At 33.9% G+C, this 20,111-nt stretch overlaps 1 protein-coding gene across 3 annotated transcripts in view; it reads right to left on the reverse strand.

Moving 5' to 3' along the window:
- Window positions 1-20,111, reverse strand: part of LOC149079229 (protein turtle-like) — a 670,619-nt gene that overhangs the window by 192,462 nt on the left and 458,046 nt on the right. The window contains exon 1 of one of the 3 annotated variants that reach the window (XM_089240131.1): window positions 6,693-7,188. The exons of the other annotated variants lie outside the window; for them this stretch is intronic. Coding sequence (XP_089096257.1) covers window positions 6,693-6,804 — 112 coding nt within the window. The 5' untranslated portion in view covers window positions 6,805-7,188. Of the gene's footprint in view, window positions 1-6,692; window positions 7,189-20,111 lie in introns of those variants that run through there. 3 annotated transcript variants of the gene reach the window in all.

Raw genomic sequence — 20,111 nt, forward strand, 5'->3', positions numbered from 1 at the left:
TATGGTTTTCTCCTGCTATAATATACAGTATCGGTCCATGGATTTCCAACTGGTGTTCGGTGGAACCCTTGAAAAAGACCTCAGAGAGCTTTTAAAGAAGAAAACCTTGTTGTTACTGAAACTTACAACGCTGTTCTTTATTTTGAATATAAACAGGATGGTGTCGTCGAATTTTTGAACCAGAAGCTTCAGAAGTTCATGAATGTCATATTCCGTTTCATCGGGATATTATATAAATATTGTATAAAAATATTATTATTTTTTTGATTTTTTTGGAAATTTGTCACCCAGTGAAGGTTCTTGAGTTTGAGAATTTACGTGTGTATTATAGGACACCCAGGTCCACACATAAGTCAAACCCAAGCACGGCACGGAGAACAATGAGATCCAGCACAATGATTTACGACAATGAATATGCGAATTAAGAGGTCCTAAGCTTTTTTTCGTTTGTCCTGGAGCTATGATGCTGTAGAAATGGATGTAGGGACACACTTTTTTTTGGATAAATACTAAAATATTTGCTTGAGTTGAGTAGAACAGCGTTATTTTTATCAAGGGTTCCGCGGAACAGCCTTATAATTATCAAGCGTTCACATGGTTGGGGAGCTGCATTGCTACGAGATGTGAGGAATGCCATTGAAATTTATATATGAGTGTTAAAAGAAATTTGAATCATGCCAGTAATAAAAACTAAGCAGAAAAATGGAATGAAAGCTTTTTTCGGATAGTTTTTTGAATAATCCAAGTGATTTATATCTCAGATACAATGCTGCAGCCGCGTATACAAAGACTTAATTTTAAAACAAAGATGGCAACACTATCAAAAAAATTATTCTAAGATAGTCTGTATAGATTATTTTATTCCTTGCCACAGCCTTCAGAAATTAGGAAATTCCCTTCGATTTTTTTCTCGCCTTATCGCACAAATTTTGTCTCCGATTTCCGCCTGTCCGTGAAATTATTCACTCATTTCCACCCGAAAGTATAGAAAATTTGAACAGTTTTCTAGACGACATAATTGTTCGATGGCATATCAAGGACGAGAAACGAAGTGTCCGAGCTTCTTTTTTCCTCCAAATACCGTATCGCTGGAATCGCAAAGTAGTTCTTTTCTTTAAATTTTCAATTTTCTACGCAGGAAAAAAAATTCCAGTGCCATTATCTACTGAATCAGATCGATTGCCATATGATCGAGAATTGTTTTATCAGTTCTTCGCCATCGATTACTGATCCGGGTCACTTTACAGATTGGGAGTTTCATGCATGGAATTCTTGGAATTAAAAGCGAGGTTCGTTCATTTGTAGTTTAAAATGTTGCATTTTACACTATGATTACTGAAAGAGACCTTGACCTTAAGGAAAAAAAACAGTTTTAGAAAAGACTCGAAATTTCCTAGAGAAAAATTTACTCTCCTTCTACTACCTGATTCGTATTCAGTGGAAACGAACACTAGATGTTTCATTGCAATTAGTGCTGGGCTCAATTATCAGCTTGCATTTACAGGCGTCTTGCACTTTACGCGAAGGTAACTTGTCTCGCGGAAAAGTCGCGTAAGACACAATCACGTATTTAATTTAACATGAGTTGAATTTAACATGGGAAAGATAGGGATAGGGAGATTTTTTGTGGCTTCCTTCAGAACGATTAAAAAACTTCAATTAAACAACAATGGAATTTTTTTTAAGCAAGTTAATTATCAACATTTATTAATAAACACAGTGAATTTAGGAAATATGGATGAATTAAGCTAATACTTTTTCTGTCTTCACAACTTTTGATTGATTCTAATCTGTGTGTGGATATTTCCTTTCCGGAACTGAGCCTGGTAGCTAGGCTGACAACTCTTTCAATTAAACAGCTGAGATTCGGCTGACAAGCAGCATTTCCCGTCTCCTTATGAAAACTAGTAGCAACGCCAGAACATTCATTCTACTTATTTCTCGAAAATATAAAAATTCTAGTTCCACTGGAACCGTTTGTTTTTTCGATTAATTTTCTCATGCTATTGTCAATGTGTTGCCAAACGATGTTCATCAGTGAGATCTGGTGAGTGGTATCTGAAAATTCCTCTCCCCTTTTTTTCTCAGCTACGTCATCAAAGCCAGCGTATTTCGTCTTCAAACTAATATATCTTCGATTTGCAATCCCATTTTCAGGATCAAAGTTATACTCTAAGCTTAATTTTGCAGGTTGAAATCAACTTTTAAGGATTCGCGTTTTAGCGAAGGATACCTGTAAACGTAAAGCGGACACTCCAGTATTTAATTTTAATTGCTTCTAAAATACTAGCTATGATGCTCATGGGTTTTATACTATAATGCTGCATTTATAAACGTACTACGCACATATGAATATTGTCGATATTTATGCTCATTAATGAGGTCATTTCATTCATTTGGAACGAAAAAAAACTATTTGCCACAAAAATGTCCTAATTAAAATGTCAGAAATTGAATTCTCTGTTGAAAAAGTAAGATTTTCTCCCGTAATAGATTTTTAGTCTTCTTCTTCACTGCGCCATCTATTTGTCTTCGATGACACTAAATGATATGGAATATTTTATTGCCTCTGATATTTGCATTGTGTTATTCGCATTTCGCGATAGGATATTGTTATTTATTTTCTTTTGGTAATTTTTTGCTTTGACTTGTTTTACGTAACAGAGAATCTACCATTGAATTATTTTCATTTTGAGATTCAAAATAGTACAACGACATAATATTCAAATGCCATGAACTGAAGCATATACGCTAGCACTAGGAAATTTGAATAAGGCTTCGTAGACATTTTGTATGTTTTTTTTTATGTGAGTATATATTCATGGAAGTGAATTATTACTTTAATTTAAGCAGAAAGAAGTATCATTTTTCATGGATCCAGATGGCACATCCATCCAGATCCCATCAATTTATCTGTCAGTAATAGTAAAAAAAAAACTGTTTCTCGGATATTCTTCACTGTTCTTTCGAAAATTTGTAAAGATTTCACGGATAGTATAGATAAAATTTTCAATTTTCTCCATAAAGACGTGACGAAATTGTTTTATTCTGTAGAAATGAGTTGCAAATGTGTATTAAAAATAAAATGCATGTATTTCTTTTCCGTTATAACTCGACTAAATATTTTGTTATAGTTTTTTTCCCGATTGTCAGAGTTTCCTAAAAGTTAATCATATCGATGTTGAGTTATATTAGTAGAGATATCTTTCGTAATTCACTTGAAGTTTTTATTTCCAAATTATTAATGTTATTGCGTATACTAAATACCACAGAGTAATAATACTATAGAGTGCGCGCGAGGGGTTACAATGTGAAGCAAAGATCCGGAGTCACGTGACTCCAGTCGAAAGGCTGGTCAGGGAATCTCGCTGGCAATGCTTTCCTTATGGCTACTCGTATGACGATCTACACGTGCTGTCTTATTTTTGATTAGAATGGCCAACACTTGCGCAGCTTTCGGATGTTCTGAGCGGTTTAGGAAAGGGGGACCAGTATCCTTTCACAAGGGAATACTTTTTTGCTTATTCCCCTTCTTATAAATTAAAAATTGGAATATTAAATTGACGATGCAATGGATTTCTGACGTAATCTCAGTTTTTAACGACTCCATTTTGGATTTAATTCAATTAAAGTTCCAAGTTTTGGTAAAATTCAAATGTCATGAATCATTATTAAATGTTTTAATAGAATTTTTGGCAATAAATGATTGAAATTGTGAGTTTTATGAAGTTTTAACTGAAATATACGTCTTCGCAAGATTTGGCGAGATTTGGCGAGCTAGTGAGTTCATTCGACTTTTGCTCAACTTGGAAGAAAATATGCTTTTCAGGAGGAGAAATTTATGAAAAATATTCTATTTAAATAGAATGTGAGGAAAACTCCCCCCCCCCTCTAGACAATTGCAGTTTTGCATAAAAGTGCATAACAACCTCTAAAAATATTAGTATTTTTACCCCTCTTCACACCTGAGATAAAACTATTACAGAAAAGAAATTTTTTTATTCATTAATTTATGTTTGTTGTATGTGAAATTGCCGCTTCAAACAAGAAAATTAATTATTCAATTGATTTTTTGAGTCAATATCTGTACTAAGACCTGAAGTCATATATTGTGTACCTCAGATGTTATCTTGAAAAAGAATCATTCTAAAAACGATTTAATACCTTAAATTAAGATTAACATATGCATACTTTTGGAGCGAAGAGATTACATATGTCACATATATATATATATGTGTGACATGTGTAAATATTATATTATATATATGAAATATTATATCCTAAAATATTATATATATATATATATATATATATACACACTTTAAATTATTACATATATACTCTACATGGAATTTTAATTCTTATAATTTAGAGAAATTGATGATGAGATTCTGTAATTTTCTTCAGTAAAATCTATTTTAATCCTGAAATATTATGTAAGTGTTTACAGTTTTGTGTGATGAGGTTATAAAAGGTTTTTCAGGAATGTTAGAAATGAAACTTTTTCTTATTGTTTGAATATTATTTCATGACTGAATATGGTATGAGTGTGAATGTGTTACATTACATAACATAATATGATGCATTATAATTAATTATACATTAATTATGAGTATATAGAGTAATTGTAATGTTCTGGAAAGATATATTTTTGTTTTAATAACCCCTCGTATAAATAAATTTTCGAAATTAAAAGCGACAAAGTGAATGAAGAGAATATTTAAAAATATAAATGAATTAGGTTTTACAACATATACGTTGTTCCGTTTTCCAATATTTGTTTATTTTATAGAATTTATTTTTTCAAATCTGATACTCCCTAAATATTTCACATAAAAATGAGTGAAATTCATTGAAAAAATGAAGGAAAGTTTTCATCAACTTGATCGAATTGAGTCAAATTTCGTTACAGCAACATCCTAGCTTCTGCGAAAACGCGCCAAATGTAATAGCGCAGAACCTGTTCTTTCCCCGACAATACTGCTCATCTTTTCTTCACGTTCGACAAGTTTTATGAATAGCGTGCGCGGTCTACTTATATCTTAAGTCTATGCTAAATACATAGAAAACTGCACAGTACATTCAGATGAAGTTTGTTTGTCAAGTTATTAAATATTATTTTATTGCAGAAACATTACTGAATAGCAAAGTCTTCAAAAGCATTGCTGGTTGAAGAACTGTATGAAAATAAAAAGTTTCCACCGAATTCTTCTAAATATTTTTAATGATTTATAAGTTCTTTTGAGATAAATATTGTTATCAACGGATATATTTTGGTGAGAAAATTTGAGTATTATTTTTTATGAAGGATTTGTTAAACTGGAAATTTTCTTGAAAATATAATAATTATGAAGAATATTTTTTTAGAACATGGTAGTAAGTTAATAGCAGTCGAAATATTTTCGATATCATTAGTATCAGGGGAATATTTTCAGTATTGTTATAATTTAGAATAGTCATTTCCATATTATATTCTTGTAGAAATATGTTCATGTTATTACAGTTTTTCATGGATATATTTTTTTCACGAAAACATTTTCATAATTACTTTCCATAGATTTGTTTTCATGTTAAAGATAGGATTATTGTCATATTATTAGAGTTAGTTATTTAAATAATTGTTGAACAATCCTCGATAGGAAAAAAAACAAGGTTTATTTTTTCCAAACAAAGATTAAAAGATATAATGACTTTATAAACATATTAATTTAATATTCCGTAGCAATATAAATTACGTATAGGGGGAATTTCATTGATTGTCTATAGAAAAATCAAATAGTATATTGTATTATCTGAAAGTTATTCAATGTGATTTCGTTCATTATTGTAGATTTAATTTTGTGCGTATTGATAACCGTGTTCATAAATATTTATACATTTATGATTATTTTATGATCATTTGTATATAAATAAATATTTGTATTATATGTATTTTTTATTTATTACGGAATGAATTACTCTTTGTCAAGAATTTGCCAAGGAAAACATACAATGTATAAAAATTTCATTTATCCACAAGTTTGGAATTTAATGCAAAACTATTAAATCTCAATGAAAAAAATATATAAAAATGAGTTTCTTCATACAAAAAAATATGCCTTTTTAATATAAAATTGATTACCGTCATGAATTTCGTAATCACTTGAAAAATAAAAAAAATCGTTAAATGTATTGAATAATAAAAATGATGGTAAATTAGAAAGTTTTCTATCAACGGTTAATGGAAATCCTTGAAACTCATTCATAATTAATGAAAAAAAATTAAAATTTAATTTGTGATGTTGAAAAAATGATTTTTTACGAGATTAATAAATTTCGATAATAAATGAAATCGCAATTATCATTAGTTCAAATGAATATCATAGGCAAAAATAAGCTGCAAATATTAACAATTTAATTAATAACTAATTAATGGTAATAATAACAATTAAATTTTAATTATTTGAATTATTTATAGAGAAAATAACTTCATTATTGAATATTTTCGGAACCCACAAAATTATTACTGACATGAGAAAATCAGACATGGGCAAAATTAAGGCATTTCTTGAATGTATCTCATTAAGAGATTTGATAAATATCTCAAGAGAAATTTCCAACCATTAATATAATTTATACATAAATTAATATTGATGTAAATTAACTCATAAACCACAATACATTGTGATACATAAGCGCAATTAAATACTCACCCCAGGGCTGTTCATTCGTCGCGGGCCCAGTCGATCTAGCACATATACCAACCGTAACCCACAAACTACAAAACAGTGTAATTAATGACCATAACGTATCCGTCCGAGCCATTGAATGCGTATTACAATAACAACAATGATACTCCAACGTGCATAGAGAAGCTGTACAAAATTTTTCCTTCGGGTTTCATGCACACAATGCACAAATGCACATTTTCACTTCACTTTTAATTCCCATGCGTGTGTCTTTATATGTACTCGAAACTTCACTTTTAAATTTACTTGAATTTTTTTTTCGCTTTTTTGAAAAAAATCCAAATTTTTCAATATATACACAAAGAACAAAAAAAAAACAAACTTTTTTCAATTGACAAGCGGGAGAGAGAGTTAAGAGATATGATAGGAGAAATAGCTCCCAGAGTGGTGCCACGGTGTGTTTATTATGAAAACACCTGGCAGGCTTCCCTACCGCAGAGAATCGCGTACTGAGTGCCGGAGAAATCGTACAGACATGGCAAAAGGGTAGAAATCCGCGGCCAAATCGATTGCAAAACACAAGGAGAAGGTTTACCTCGCATGCCGTTAGAGTGCGCAGCGTGAGCGCGGATTTAAGAGAAACCTTCGAAAAAATTTCATTTTTTTCTCCCAGATTTTTGTTTTTCCAATAAATGAATATTAAATAATTTAATAATTTAAAAAAAAAAAATGTTTTTTCCCCTTTAACTTTAATTATTTTTTACTTGATTTATATATATATTTATATTTCTTTTTTTAATTTGAAAATTGATTTTGTAAAATAAGAATTTATATATTTAGTGATAAATTGTGTAATCATACTTGTAGGTGTTCAAGGCTATCGTGGGAGTAAGAATGAGATCACGATTATGATCAAAGGAAGTACGTGACACATGCACGTGGAGAATACTAATTACTCTGAAACAAGCACTGAGTACCTTTGATGTATCCAATAAATTTGTGAATAGCTTAAAAATTTATAAAAATTGAAATAGAGAGAGAGAAAGAGAGGGAATTTGTATATAATTGAATGTTGTTTTGCGGAAAAGTTTCACGAAGGGGATTTTTTTTTTGATACAGTGAAAAATTGTTAAAAATTTTTGTCGAAAGAGAGCGCTGCATGATTGAAAATTAATGGTGGTTGAAGTTGAATCTTCGTGTGTGTCCGAAACGTATATAAATATTTAATTTTTATTCAAATCGATTGCAAAACACAAGGAGAAGGTTTACCTCACATGCCGTTAGAGTGCGCAGCGTGAGCGCGGATTTAACAGAAACCTTCGAAAACATTTTTATTTCCCAGATTATTTTTTCCCATTAAATGAATGACAAATAATTAAACAATATAATTTTTTTTGTGAATTCTAGATTTTCTATTATTCAATTTTTTACTAGATTGATATGATATTTACAACTACGAATATTTATTTTGTAGAATCGAGGTTACTAATCACTCTGAAACAAGCAGTGATTAGTTTGATAAATCCAATAAATTTGTGAATGTTTTAAAAATTTATAAAAATTGTAACAATTTTTGTATATTTGCATGATGTATGAGGGAAATTTTCACGGAGAATTTTTTTTTTTTTGATACAGGTAAAATAGTTATAATTTTCGTCCAAAGAGGGTGCTGCATGATCGAAAACAAATGCTGATTGAACCTGAACATTTCCTCAATCCCTTCTATTTTCGAAGCGTGGTAAAGCTTTAATTCGCAGTCAAACCGAATACAAGGAGTAGGTGTACCTCGCGTACCATTAGAGTGCGCAGCATCAGCGAGGATTCAAGCGAAATCTTTGAAAAATTTCACAATTTCCTGTTGTCCCAATAATTGAATACAACAATAATGAAACAAATGCAAAATGACATAAAATAAACGAGATTTTTTTTTTGAAATTTTTAAGCAAAAATTATAATTATTTATCTAATTTGTGAAGGTGTTTAAAAGGGGGATTAGTTTTTTTTTTAGACCGAAAATAACTGCAGTTCAAATTTTTGTCAATAGAAGACGCTGTACGAACGTGGAACATGCAAATCAGAATTATATACAATGCAGGTTGTGCTATTAGCAACTCATCTTCTAAATTTTATCGATACTGGCGCCTGGATAAGGTTCTCAATGTGTTTTAACATTGTTGGAAATACTAATATTGCTCAAGCTATTTTATGCCAGCCATGAATCAGCAGATAGATTTACTAACGTTTGAGGCATAGAATAAATTGAAGAACGGAACAGACCGCTCGATTCAATTTTGTGCCGCGCCCACTATCTAGAAAAATGTGAACTATTTCAGGTGCGAAAAAAAATCTCCTTTTCGAAAAAGTAACTTTTACGCAAGCAGCGTCTAAATGTAGCAATTCAAAGAATGTTAGAAGGAATTTCAAAGATGCACTAAAATCCAAATAAAAAAATTTTACCCTCAAATCAATGTAGGAAGGGAACTTTTTCTACATTGAAGAGTAAGAAAATTTCTTTTGTATTGACCCAAACACGTAACAAAGATACAAACGCCAAATCAAGAGAGAAAAAATAAAACAATTCAAGAGCCTGATAGTGTTGGGGTCGAATCAGATAGTCAGCAAAAAAATCACTAAAAAATTCAGTTACTTAATAAACAACCCCATACCAAATGCAGCAAGCTTAAGATTTATAACAGCTTACGTAGATAACAAGTACAAATCCGGAACTGATTCTGTATTCCGTGCAAATTAAGGTTTCATGGTTTTTATGTTCTAGGAGCACGGTGTTTTGCCAATATATTACAAGCCGTAAACCCGTTTTTACCGAATAATATTCCTAATTAATCAATAAGCCAATTGTTTTTTTCACCCGAGCTAACGGACATTATTACAGATTTACTTAAACACCTCCAAGACTAGCTGTGGCGAATGTTTCAGCATCATCGTTCTTTAAAATACTGGTAAATGTGAAACCAGATAAAAAGACGTTATACCACATATTTCGACTTATACTCCGATACTCAATGAACCAACTGGATTCATTTTTTTTGCAGTTATTATGTGGAATTAATCCAGATCCGGAACTAGAGTGGGCGAAATAAGCAACTGTAGTTGCCAAAAATGTTTAGAAGACGGCAAATTCTTGGAAGAAAAAAATCTTACATAGTGCAAAAAACACTTCTTTTGTCATGAAACCATGGAGTTTCACAGTGGATAGTCAGCACAAATCACTTTGTCCATCCTGGAAAAAAAAACCCGGTACTCATAGCCATTTATTAATTCACAAAACTATTCTGTGTCTCCCAAAAACCTGTTTTGTTAGAAATAAATACTTTCAATTACTAATAAAAATATACAAGACAAATTCTGATACGTTAGAGAGCATTACTTCTCAACTTTTCTTCGTCCACTTTTTGTGGTTACCTATGCTTTTCCTGCCTCTCCACTCATGCTTCAGCCCGAATCTTCCTACTTATTAGTTTATTGAGCAAAATTTGAGCAGGAATCTGCCACCATCATGGACATCCCAGCAAACATATATTCCGCGATTAAAAACTATGTTTTTTAAATAAATATTATATTAATAAAAGTTACTGCTTAATCGATCCAAAAAAATTTGCTAATGGATATTGTTATTGGAACTTCGTCGTCGCAAAAAATTAACATTTTCTGATTCAATTTACCTTGAAGATAAAATTGGAGGAGCATAAGAAAATTCTAACATAAACAACAATCGTTGTAACACTATTAAACAACTTATTCTTTCAACTGCAACTTTCAAAATTAGGTAAAAAATATATTCGAATGGTAAATTTTACAATTAGTATAAATAAAAGCATGTACCGTTATCGTGAAAAAGTATTGTTTCATCGCCAAAAGTTTAAATTCACACTTCTTCTGAATATTTGAATATAAACTGCAGAAATACAATCCAAAAATCTCACAAAAATGTAATTAAAATTCTACGTATATCATTAAGAAAATATAACAGATATATTATATATTAACCAAAAATTATAGATCATACTACAATGAATAAGGAATAATAAAATCATTAAAAATTGGATACATTAAAAGAATACACTCGAGTCTTTTTTTATGTGTATTTAACAATTTAATAAGATATCTATACTCTAACTATCCTCTATCAAAATTGTCAAAATTCTGTCATAAACGATAGTTTTATAAAAAAAAATTGCTGTCCTGTGACATTGAATATGCAATTATTCAAATTTATTCGCGGCTCTCAATCAAGATAAGCGTTTTATTTTTCGCGATAAAATGAATTTTCTCGAATATTTAATTAAATGAATACATCTCTCTCTGTACTACGCGTTGTGAAGAAAATGTTGTGTTCATTATTGAGAGGTTTTTACGAAATGTATATTTTATTCAAATAAAATAACGAGTTAATCAAATTGGTATTTGAATATTTGAGCCCAAAGTATAACGATTATTCATTAAACAAAATAAGTAAATTAGTCTGTTTGAGGGCTTCTATTGATTTCATTAAATTTTCCAATGAGATAGAAAATCTCAGATGTGAAGTTAAAATAGTACCGCGTATGCTCGTGTATAAGCCGACCCCTCCCCCCCCGTCACTTCAGGACCGCCAAAACCGCAATAAATTGAAAACTCGTGTATAAGAGGACCTCAAAAAATCTGTGTATTTCAGAGAAAAAAAAATCTTATATTTTTATGCAAAATCAACAGCTTACAAAAATTTGCAATAGAAAATGATTCAAACTTTTTAATCCGTTTCTTTTGTCTCCAAGCTCGTCGTAACCCCTCAGATAATCATAGAGGGCGCGGCATCTTCGTTTTTATCCTCATCTGGGCTGTCATCGCCATTGTCACTTTCAAAGGGGATGTCATCTTCCGTTCCGTCCATCGCATTGCTGATGCAACACTGTTTGAAGGATCGGGTGATAATTTCGGTGGAAATAGAATTCCACGCCTTATGTACACATTGGCGCACACTAGGCCAATGAGGGAGGCCACTAGGCCACTAGGCCCAAGGCAACACTTTTCGTAGTTTCTCCATCATCGAAACTCATCCATTCGATCTCCACAAATTCCTCAAATAGTATTTGAAACGCTTGTTGATGCTCACATGTAAAGGATGTAGAATCGACGTTATCCCAGCTAGTATCGAAACCAATGATGTTTTCGATTTCTTCGCCTCGGCTTTGACATAATCCGTTCCATGTGGGGTTTGAACATATCCCACGTACCAATAATGCCGGTTTCTCGAACACTGCTGCAAAAATGACTACTGATTATGAAGGTCGTCTTTTTCACATCAAAAACTGACCCGAGTATAAGCCGACCCCCCCCCCCCACTTGAGGAACGAATTTTTCCACAAAAAAACTCGGCTTATACACGAGTAAATACGGTAGTTATAAAGTTTTTTCATATGATTACACTGAAACGTGAAACAAAAATTACTTCAGACCACAATTATGGCTGTTACACCATGGCACTGAAAGGCCAGTCGTGGCCCAGGCTCTGTCCCTGGTGGGATGTAAGCCATTTACCCGGAGGGGTTGGACCACGTTGGAGAGACATCATGGCACTAGCATTTCCATGTATCTTAACTTTTTTGTGTATACATATGTGAAATATATATATATATATAATCACATGTCTCTCTCGACTGCATCACTGATTCAGCATCGCCACGCCCAAACCGCTGAAGTTATGAATATGAAATTCGGACAGAGTAATTTAATTTCATGATTAAACACCCTAAGATAGGATTTGTTTTTTTAAATATGACCATAAAGGGGGGGGGGGTTCAAAAACCATCAAATCATGCCTAGCCCGGAACCACTTACTACTACTTCACCGCATGCCAACTCCGCTCATACATCGCCATACGGCAATTTACAACCAGTGGAGTTGGGTGGGAAATGAAGGCTCCATCCACATCGGTGGTCGCCCTAGGCTCGATAGATAAAGAACTTGCTTCTGATGTTCTATGCCCGGATTCGAACCCATGGACCTTGATGGTAACCTTCATAGTGGAAGACAAGCATCGTTACCACTGAGCCACTCATCGGGGCAAACTCATCTCTGCCTGGTATGGCCGTTGGCAGCCGGAACCACTGGAGCTATAATTATGAAATTTGGCTAGTAGTTTCATTACATGAACTAAAAAGATGTTTTCGATATTCGACTTCAAAGAGGGTGATGAGAGGGTTCAAAGGTTACATAGACAAATCACGTTTCACCTATACCGTTGAAGCTATAAATATAAACTTTTGTCAGTAGTTTTTGTTTGTAATATGTGACTCACTACAAAAAAAAAAAAATTCAAAATTCAACATCTAAACGGGGTGATATTAGGGGGGGGGGGATGTTCAAAGGTTATATGGTGTAATCATCTTTGAGTCCAAACAGCAGAAGCTATAAGTATGAAATATGGTGAGTATTATATTTTATAACAGAGAATTGCTATGACGGATTTCCGAAAATTTAACCCTCAAGGGGGCCCAAATGTTATATGGGAGGGGGGGGGGGAAATCATTGTATAACAATTTTCTAATTGCCGTGTGAAGCCATGGGTTACAGCTAGTAATATAGGCTAGTATACAGGGTGGGCAAAAAGTCCGTAGAAATGTTAAAAATGAATAAAAACCGGAAAAATAACCGAAATAAAAAACGGTTTGCAGAGTTAGCACCGCTAGAGAGGTCAGGGGAATTTTTTTTTACAGGATAAAAAAAAAAAACAGACTAAAAAACGATATATTTACATGGAAAAATCCGAAATATATCCCTAGTTCCTAACTTTTTATATATGTTTCTAATTTTATTCACTTTTCCGGTAAGGTACGCATACGATTCTCTTCATTAATCCTAACATTAGTGTATTTATCTAAATGACCCATATATCATTATTATCGCGAAACGTGGAATCACGTTATACAATACGGAGTTGGGATGTTTCCTGAGTTCCGCATGATTTTTGAGGAAGTTTGTGGTAATATCCCAGGAGACCAGTAACAGAAAGTTTTGTGAAGTTTTCCGAAGGAAAATGTATCCAAGAGAGAGAAATGTGAAGGAGACGGTACGTTTCTCTTCTGTATAATACAGAGAGAGAGAGAGAGAGAGATTTCCTGATCCCAACATTTGCATTCCGAAAATCCCAAGGAGAGAGAGAGAGAGAAAAGAGCACGGGAACCTTATCCACTATCTGCTACATCGTTAGACAGTTCCTAAGGATCGATTTTCGTTTGTACAAAGAATTTCTCCTTCTCTAGTATTTGTAGAAAATGAAGAAGTAGAAGAGGAAAAAAAAAGAGAGAAGAAAGTCGTTTAAAATTTCTTTTCAGGTTCTGCAGAAAAAAACCAGGAAAGACACGTATTGATGTGTAGAGGTTTCTTGGACTCGGTGCCTCGGAGAATCCTTACGGATGTAAATGAAAAAAAAAAAATGTATCAAAGAAATGTAGAAATAGACGTAGAAAGAAGAAGAACTGCTAACAAGTGCCATGGATAAAGTCAAATTGACTGCGAAAATTTTCCCTCGGGGTGAAAAAAAAAATGCATAGAAAAACGTTATGCGTGTAATATATGAGAGAAATGGATAATATACGCATATTTTCACTGATAGTATACTGAAGGGTTCTCAATGTGATGATAAGGTAACTCCCAGACCAAAATTTCTGGCGAGTCTATAGCAGTGGTTCTAAACTGTTGGGGAGGAAGAGAATTTTTGGGGTAAGACTGAAAAAAAAAATTACAACATATTGACTGGTTATTCAGAAAAAAGTAATAATTACAAAAATTGAATTTTTGGAATCTTAAAAAAATATATGAATCACACTGTTATTTTGACACCTCATCTTTTGGCTTTCGCTTGCAGATATTTGTCAAGCGAAATTTGTTTTGTATATTTGCTTATATTTTGCTTAATATATATACTTATGTTCACTTATTATTCTCATTATTTATTGAATATTCTGAAGGAATCTACTCATTCATGCCCAATCTGGCAATTGAAAATATGTGCCTTAACAAAAACATTTTATGAACGCATGGAAGGCTCGAGATGTCGTCATGGTTGAAATTTTAAAAGCAACCGATAAAAACTGCTGCAAAACTTTGCAAAGCCATGCCAATTTCCAGAAGATTTTGCAACCTTGAGATTATTTTCAGAATGTTTCGTAAATACGTCAAAATTTCTAAAATAAATTTCGAATGTTTTCTTTTCCGATTAGCGATCGTACTTTTTCAAATTAGGAAAAAAAGTACCATTAATACCAAAAATAATTTCGTGGTTTGTTTGCATTAAATGTAAAACGAGATGAATGAAAAGTAATGCAATTTAGAAATTTTATGCCCCGTGTTATTAGGGTGCCGCTCTTAGATTTGTTACCGCAGTGAGCATGACTCGAGAAAAAAATTCAAAAAATTTAATCAAGCGCCAAAAAAAGCATTTAAATATTGTTCTTCCGGCTGGAATCTATAAATGAAGAGATCTATTCATTGAATCTTTTTTCTTCCAAATTTCAGTACTTTTTTTTAGTTTAGAGAGTTTTCTGAATTGATTTTCAAAAGAAAAAAAGAGGCAAAACTAAATATTTACCGTAGTCCCCAGTGGAATTGTATAATAAGTAAAAGATTTCATACAAATTAATGACAATTAATTTTCTGTAACTAATGTAATTAATTACTGAAATGACTAATTTTTCTAAAAGGTAGAAAACGCATTATCCAAGAGGGTGCGGGAAGATAAGTCCAATTCCTCTAGGGATGCGTTTTGGAAAAGAGGTTAAGAACCTCTGGTTTACGGGAACAATATTGTTATATATATATATATATATATATATATATACTTATGTTCACCTATTATTCTCATTATTTATTGAATATTCTGAACGAATCTACTCATTCATGCCAATCTTGCAATTGAAAATATGTGCCTTATAAAAAACATTTTATGAACGCATGGAAGGCTCGTCATGGTTGAAATTTTAAAAGCAACCCATAAAAATCGCTGTAAAACTTTGTAAAGCCATTGCAATTTCCAGAAGAGTTTGCAAACTTAAGATTATTTTCAGAATGTTTCGTAAATACGTCGAAATTTGTAAAATAAATTTCGAATGTTTCGTAATATGAGAACTTGCGAATACTTTCGTAATATGAGAACTTCCGAAAGCTTTAGTAATATGAGAACTTCCGAAAGGTTTCGTAATATGAGAATTTCTGAAAGGTTTCGTAATAGACAATTTCTGAAAGGTTTTGTAACTACATGATAACTTGTCGAAGGCCTTATAAAATGATGAAACATTGAGATGTGACGAAAGACGTCACTCACCCATGTTAATACAACAGATATAGAAAACTGGCTAAGTGAGGAGATATCGATGTTTCAGGAAAGAATTCAGAGAAAAGAAAAATTCATCTCTGAATTTTCCTTTCCTGACACATCGATATCTCCTCACTTAGCCAGTTTTCTGTATCTGTCCTATTAACAAAGGGAATTGACGTGTTTCGTAATATACCGCTTTCTGGTGGCCCTGATGTCATCTGCGAGCTATTAGCAGAATGTTGCCACTTTCTATTGCATGGAGCCATTCAGCATATACATACACTTCAAAGAGGGAAAATTCCAACTGTCTCCATAGCCTAGTTGGTAGAGCATTCGTCCGGCAAACGAGAGACTGGGATTCGAGTCCCCGTGAGGGCAGAGATGAATTTTCCTTTCCTAAAACATCGATATCTCCTCACTTCGCAAGTTTTCCGTATCTGCCACAATGAGATGGCTTTATGCATGACTACAGAGTCCAAGATGGATCACTGTTCGCTTACAGACTTTGAGACTGCTTTATGAATAGACAAAAGTTCACGTTGGTCGTGTGTAGATTTTCATATGATCTTAAAATATGGGTAAACTTTGAAATGACGTTATGAGCCAATGCAATCTTGACTTCGACAACACAAACTAACTAAGAGATGGCTTTACACATCCATACAAACTTCGGAGTGGCTTCAAAAACGCAATTCCAGTGAGAAATGAGCTCTCTAAGCACCAAAGTTGTGGTAAGATGATCGTCTAAGGGCGGTATTCACCGACATGGTTTAAACCTGCAGTTACAATTTTTGGATAAGAGATCAACATAGATTGGTTAAAAACTTGAATTTAACGAATCCGTGTGGATCTCTTATCTCGAATCTGTGACTGCAGTTTAAACCACGTCGGTGAATACGGCCCTAACACATGCAGGCTACGGTCAGGTATGATCCATGGAAGAACATTGATGACGAATTCTTTCATTAGCGTACCTAAGGCGACCACCAATAGATGGCGCCTTTAGTTCCGGCCAACAAGATTTGTAGTAAATCCTTTATGGAAATATGACCGGATTTGTCCGGTAAAGTTGGCCTAATAAGAAACGGGACGTATGGATGCACAGCAACTGGGCGATTATTTTATTGTCATCACCGAATAGCTATGAGATAGCTATATAAACCCACAAAAACTCCTGGGAGGCATGAACACCCAATAACTAGGAAATGGTTTTTTTTTTTATGAACGCACAATCACTACGAAATGGCTTTATTATCGCACAATAGCTAGTGTGTGTGGTATATGGCTTCATAAATCCCCATGCAAACTATAAAATGATTCACGGACCGACGATATTCGGGAAAACATTACATGCATGTTATAAGAAAAACCGCTCAAGACATTCCCTTATGTCATAAAAACGCTGTTCCCAGCTACATAGGAATGGGCTTTAGTTCAACTGTACCATGTGCAGCTTGAAACTGGTGCCTAGAAATTCGTTTCCTCAACAAGGATTTGATCGCAAAACTAATATCGAGAATACCAGCTTCTTAGCCTGCCCATTAAATACTGGTCAGAACGAATGTAAAATACATTAAGTGTTCTTCAGGCTGAGAACATCCTACATTATACAATCTGTAAAGACAATATGTGAGAAATTAGACTCATACACAAACGTAATAATAGTCCAATCAAGAAGTAGAGAAGACGGACGTAATATTCTTTCAACCATATTATATCTGTAGGTAAACCGACGCTTTTTTGCGCAAAGAAACGTTTGGAAACAACGTGATGCGGTACAGGAAAAATGCAATGGGATAGATTCCTCGGCAGAATCTATCCGATGATTACCGGAATTGATATTTTCCGGTAGATTGTGGGGGGAAATCCTCAGAGGAAGAATCATTTAAAGCCGATGGAAGCCATTAATCAAAGTCATACCACACTTCGGTGAGCTCTAAAGTTTTGGGCTGTGGGGGCGAATATATATATATATATATATACACACACCAACACACACACATTCTCTGCGATTGAGGTTATTCCATTAACTCACTGAAGGGCTCTTGTCCAGCCTCATCCACGGACGGGAAAACACATTTCAACCTTAATTATCTGGGAAGAGGTAAGGGCTATATAAAGACTATTCTGTGGACATTACGCAGCTATTTAAACATACACCCCCAATCCTTCGTGGAGTGTTGTTCTTTGTTGTTTCCCAATCGAGCGTGTGGGATGTCCGTAGTAATAATATAAGGGTCATCCTTTAAGGAAGCGATGTCTCGAAAATAACCTTTCGCGGAATAACTTGCTTACCTGTTTTTTCCCCTGATTACTTGTGTCATTTCTTCTGGAAATAAAATGAGTCATGTGTCAACCTTTTCAGGGAAAATATCAGTAAAGTAATTACGGTCTGACAGTTACCTAATTCGCTATTCAGGATATGAATAATGAAAGGTGAACGCGTAGGTTTCATCCATGAGTCCTTTATTTTCGTGGATAAAAACTTCTATTCACTACCACATAAATAAAATAATAATAATATTGCAAAGTATTATACGATCCTGTAGAGCAGCGGTTCTCAACCTCAAGCGGTTCTCAACCGGAGCGGTTCAAACGGTTAAATTCAAAACTTATGAGAGAAATAATTCCAGAATTCATGAAAAAAACTATTATTAAAATAAGCGCTAGGCCTCTAAACAAGTGGGGTCCGATGCGACTGCACCTACATCACCAAACACTAACTCTGGCCATATCGCTATATTGCAATTTACTGTCATTAATGACATGGGTTGGAAATGAAGGCGCTGTCTGCTGGTGGTCGCCTCGAGTTCGTTAGAGAAAATACCTTAATTATATCCTCCCACGGGTTCGAACCCAGGACCGTGACAGCAACCTTCAACTGTCTCACACCCCCTAAGCGCGGCTCTCCGTGGATACCATCTAAAAACTCTAAATATCGCAGTATGACTTGAAACATAACATGAAAATCAAAGTATCTACCATTTTTACTTCGAAGTATGGAAAAAAGATAGCGCCGCTAGTAGAACATGAAACACTCATTGCTCCGGGAACATAAATAAGTTACGGCAACACATGCCCTCAGGACACTCATTCCGGTATGTATTAATTCGATAGAAATTCCCTAACAAGAATGTTTATTACAGTCAAATCCCGTTTTAACGAATACCGTTATAGCGAAAATCTCGTTTTAACGAACACTCTTTTTAATCCCCCAAATAAGTTTGCATAGGAACAATGCTAGTTGACCTGGAATTCCTTTACAACGAAATTTCGTTTCAACGAAGTGATTGCTCCGGTCTCTTGGCGTTCGTTATAACGGCATTCGACTATACGCTTACATAGAATGATGATAATTTTGTAACTATAGATACTTGTATGAGCTCATAATGATATTTGTTACCAATATGTTTTGCCTTCATAGTATTATTTATGTGCATTTCCAATGGTATGAAAAATATAAATTTTTATATAATGTAAATAATATATGCGAGTGAAATTCAAATGTGAATGCCCAGCACTGTGAACGGATGCTCTGTTTAATTATTCCCGTCACATCGAAGCTCCGTGTGTGTTTTCTTTGTGCATGTGTTGCATATTCCGTCGAAAGAAAGAGAAGCAAAACTGTCCAGCACTGTGGACGGAAACTGCTTCTTCGCTTCCCGTAACAGTGGAGGCGCTGCATATATATATATTTTGTATATATTGTGTATTTACCGATTCACAAATGTCTTCCAACATGCCTTCTTCTTCTTCGTACTTGCCCCACAAGTATTTTCCACATTACTTTTGAAATCCCTGGCTGCGGTCTCCGGCGCTTATATGCCACTGGGCGCACGTGCAATATTTCTCCCTGGTCATTGGGTTTAGCTATTATCCATTACAGTCAAATTGCTCGTACGTTTACATCAACTTGATAGCTGTCTTCATGGGAAAAACGACGCGAATGATTCGATACTTGCGAGCACGTGGAAAGGGGGGACACTGCCATAAATCTTTGCTAACCTTTTCCGACACAACCTTACCTCTTTTTGAGGTAACGGAAGTAAGTTGCTATGCATCAGTCCGGGGTTGCGAACGGTTCTATCTATCTATCTATCCATCCAAGCTTATGAGTTGCAAGTAC

This window comes from Pholcus phalangioides, unplaced genomic scaffold (assembly GCF_987345545.1).
Source record: "Pholcus phalangioides strain wild (caught in Gottingen) unplaced genomic scaffold, Ppha-v1.0 ptg000012l_1, whole genome shotgun sequence".
NCBI classification, from domain to species: Eukaryota; Metazoa; Arthropoda; class Arachnida; order Araneae; family Pholcidae; genus Pholcus; species Pholcus phalangioides.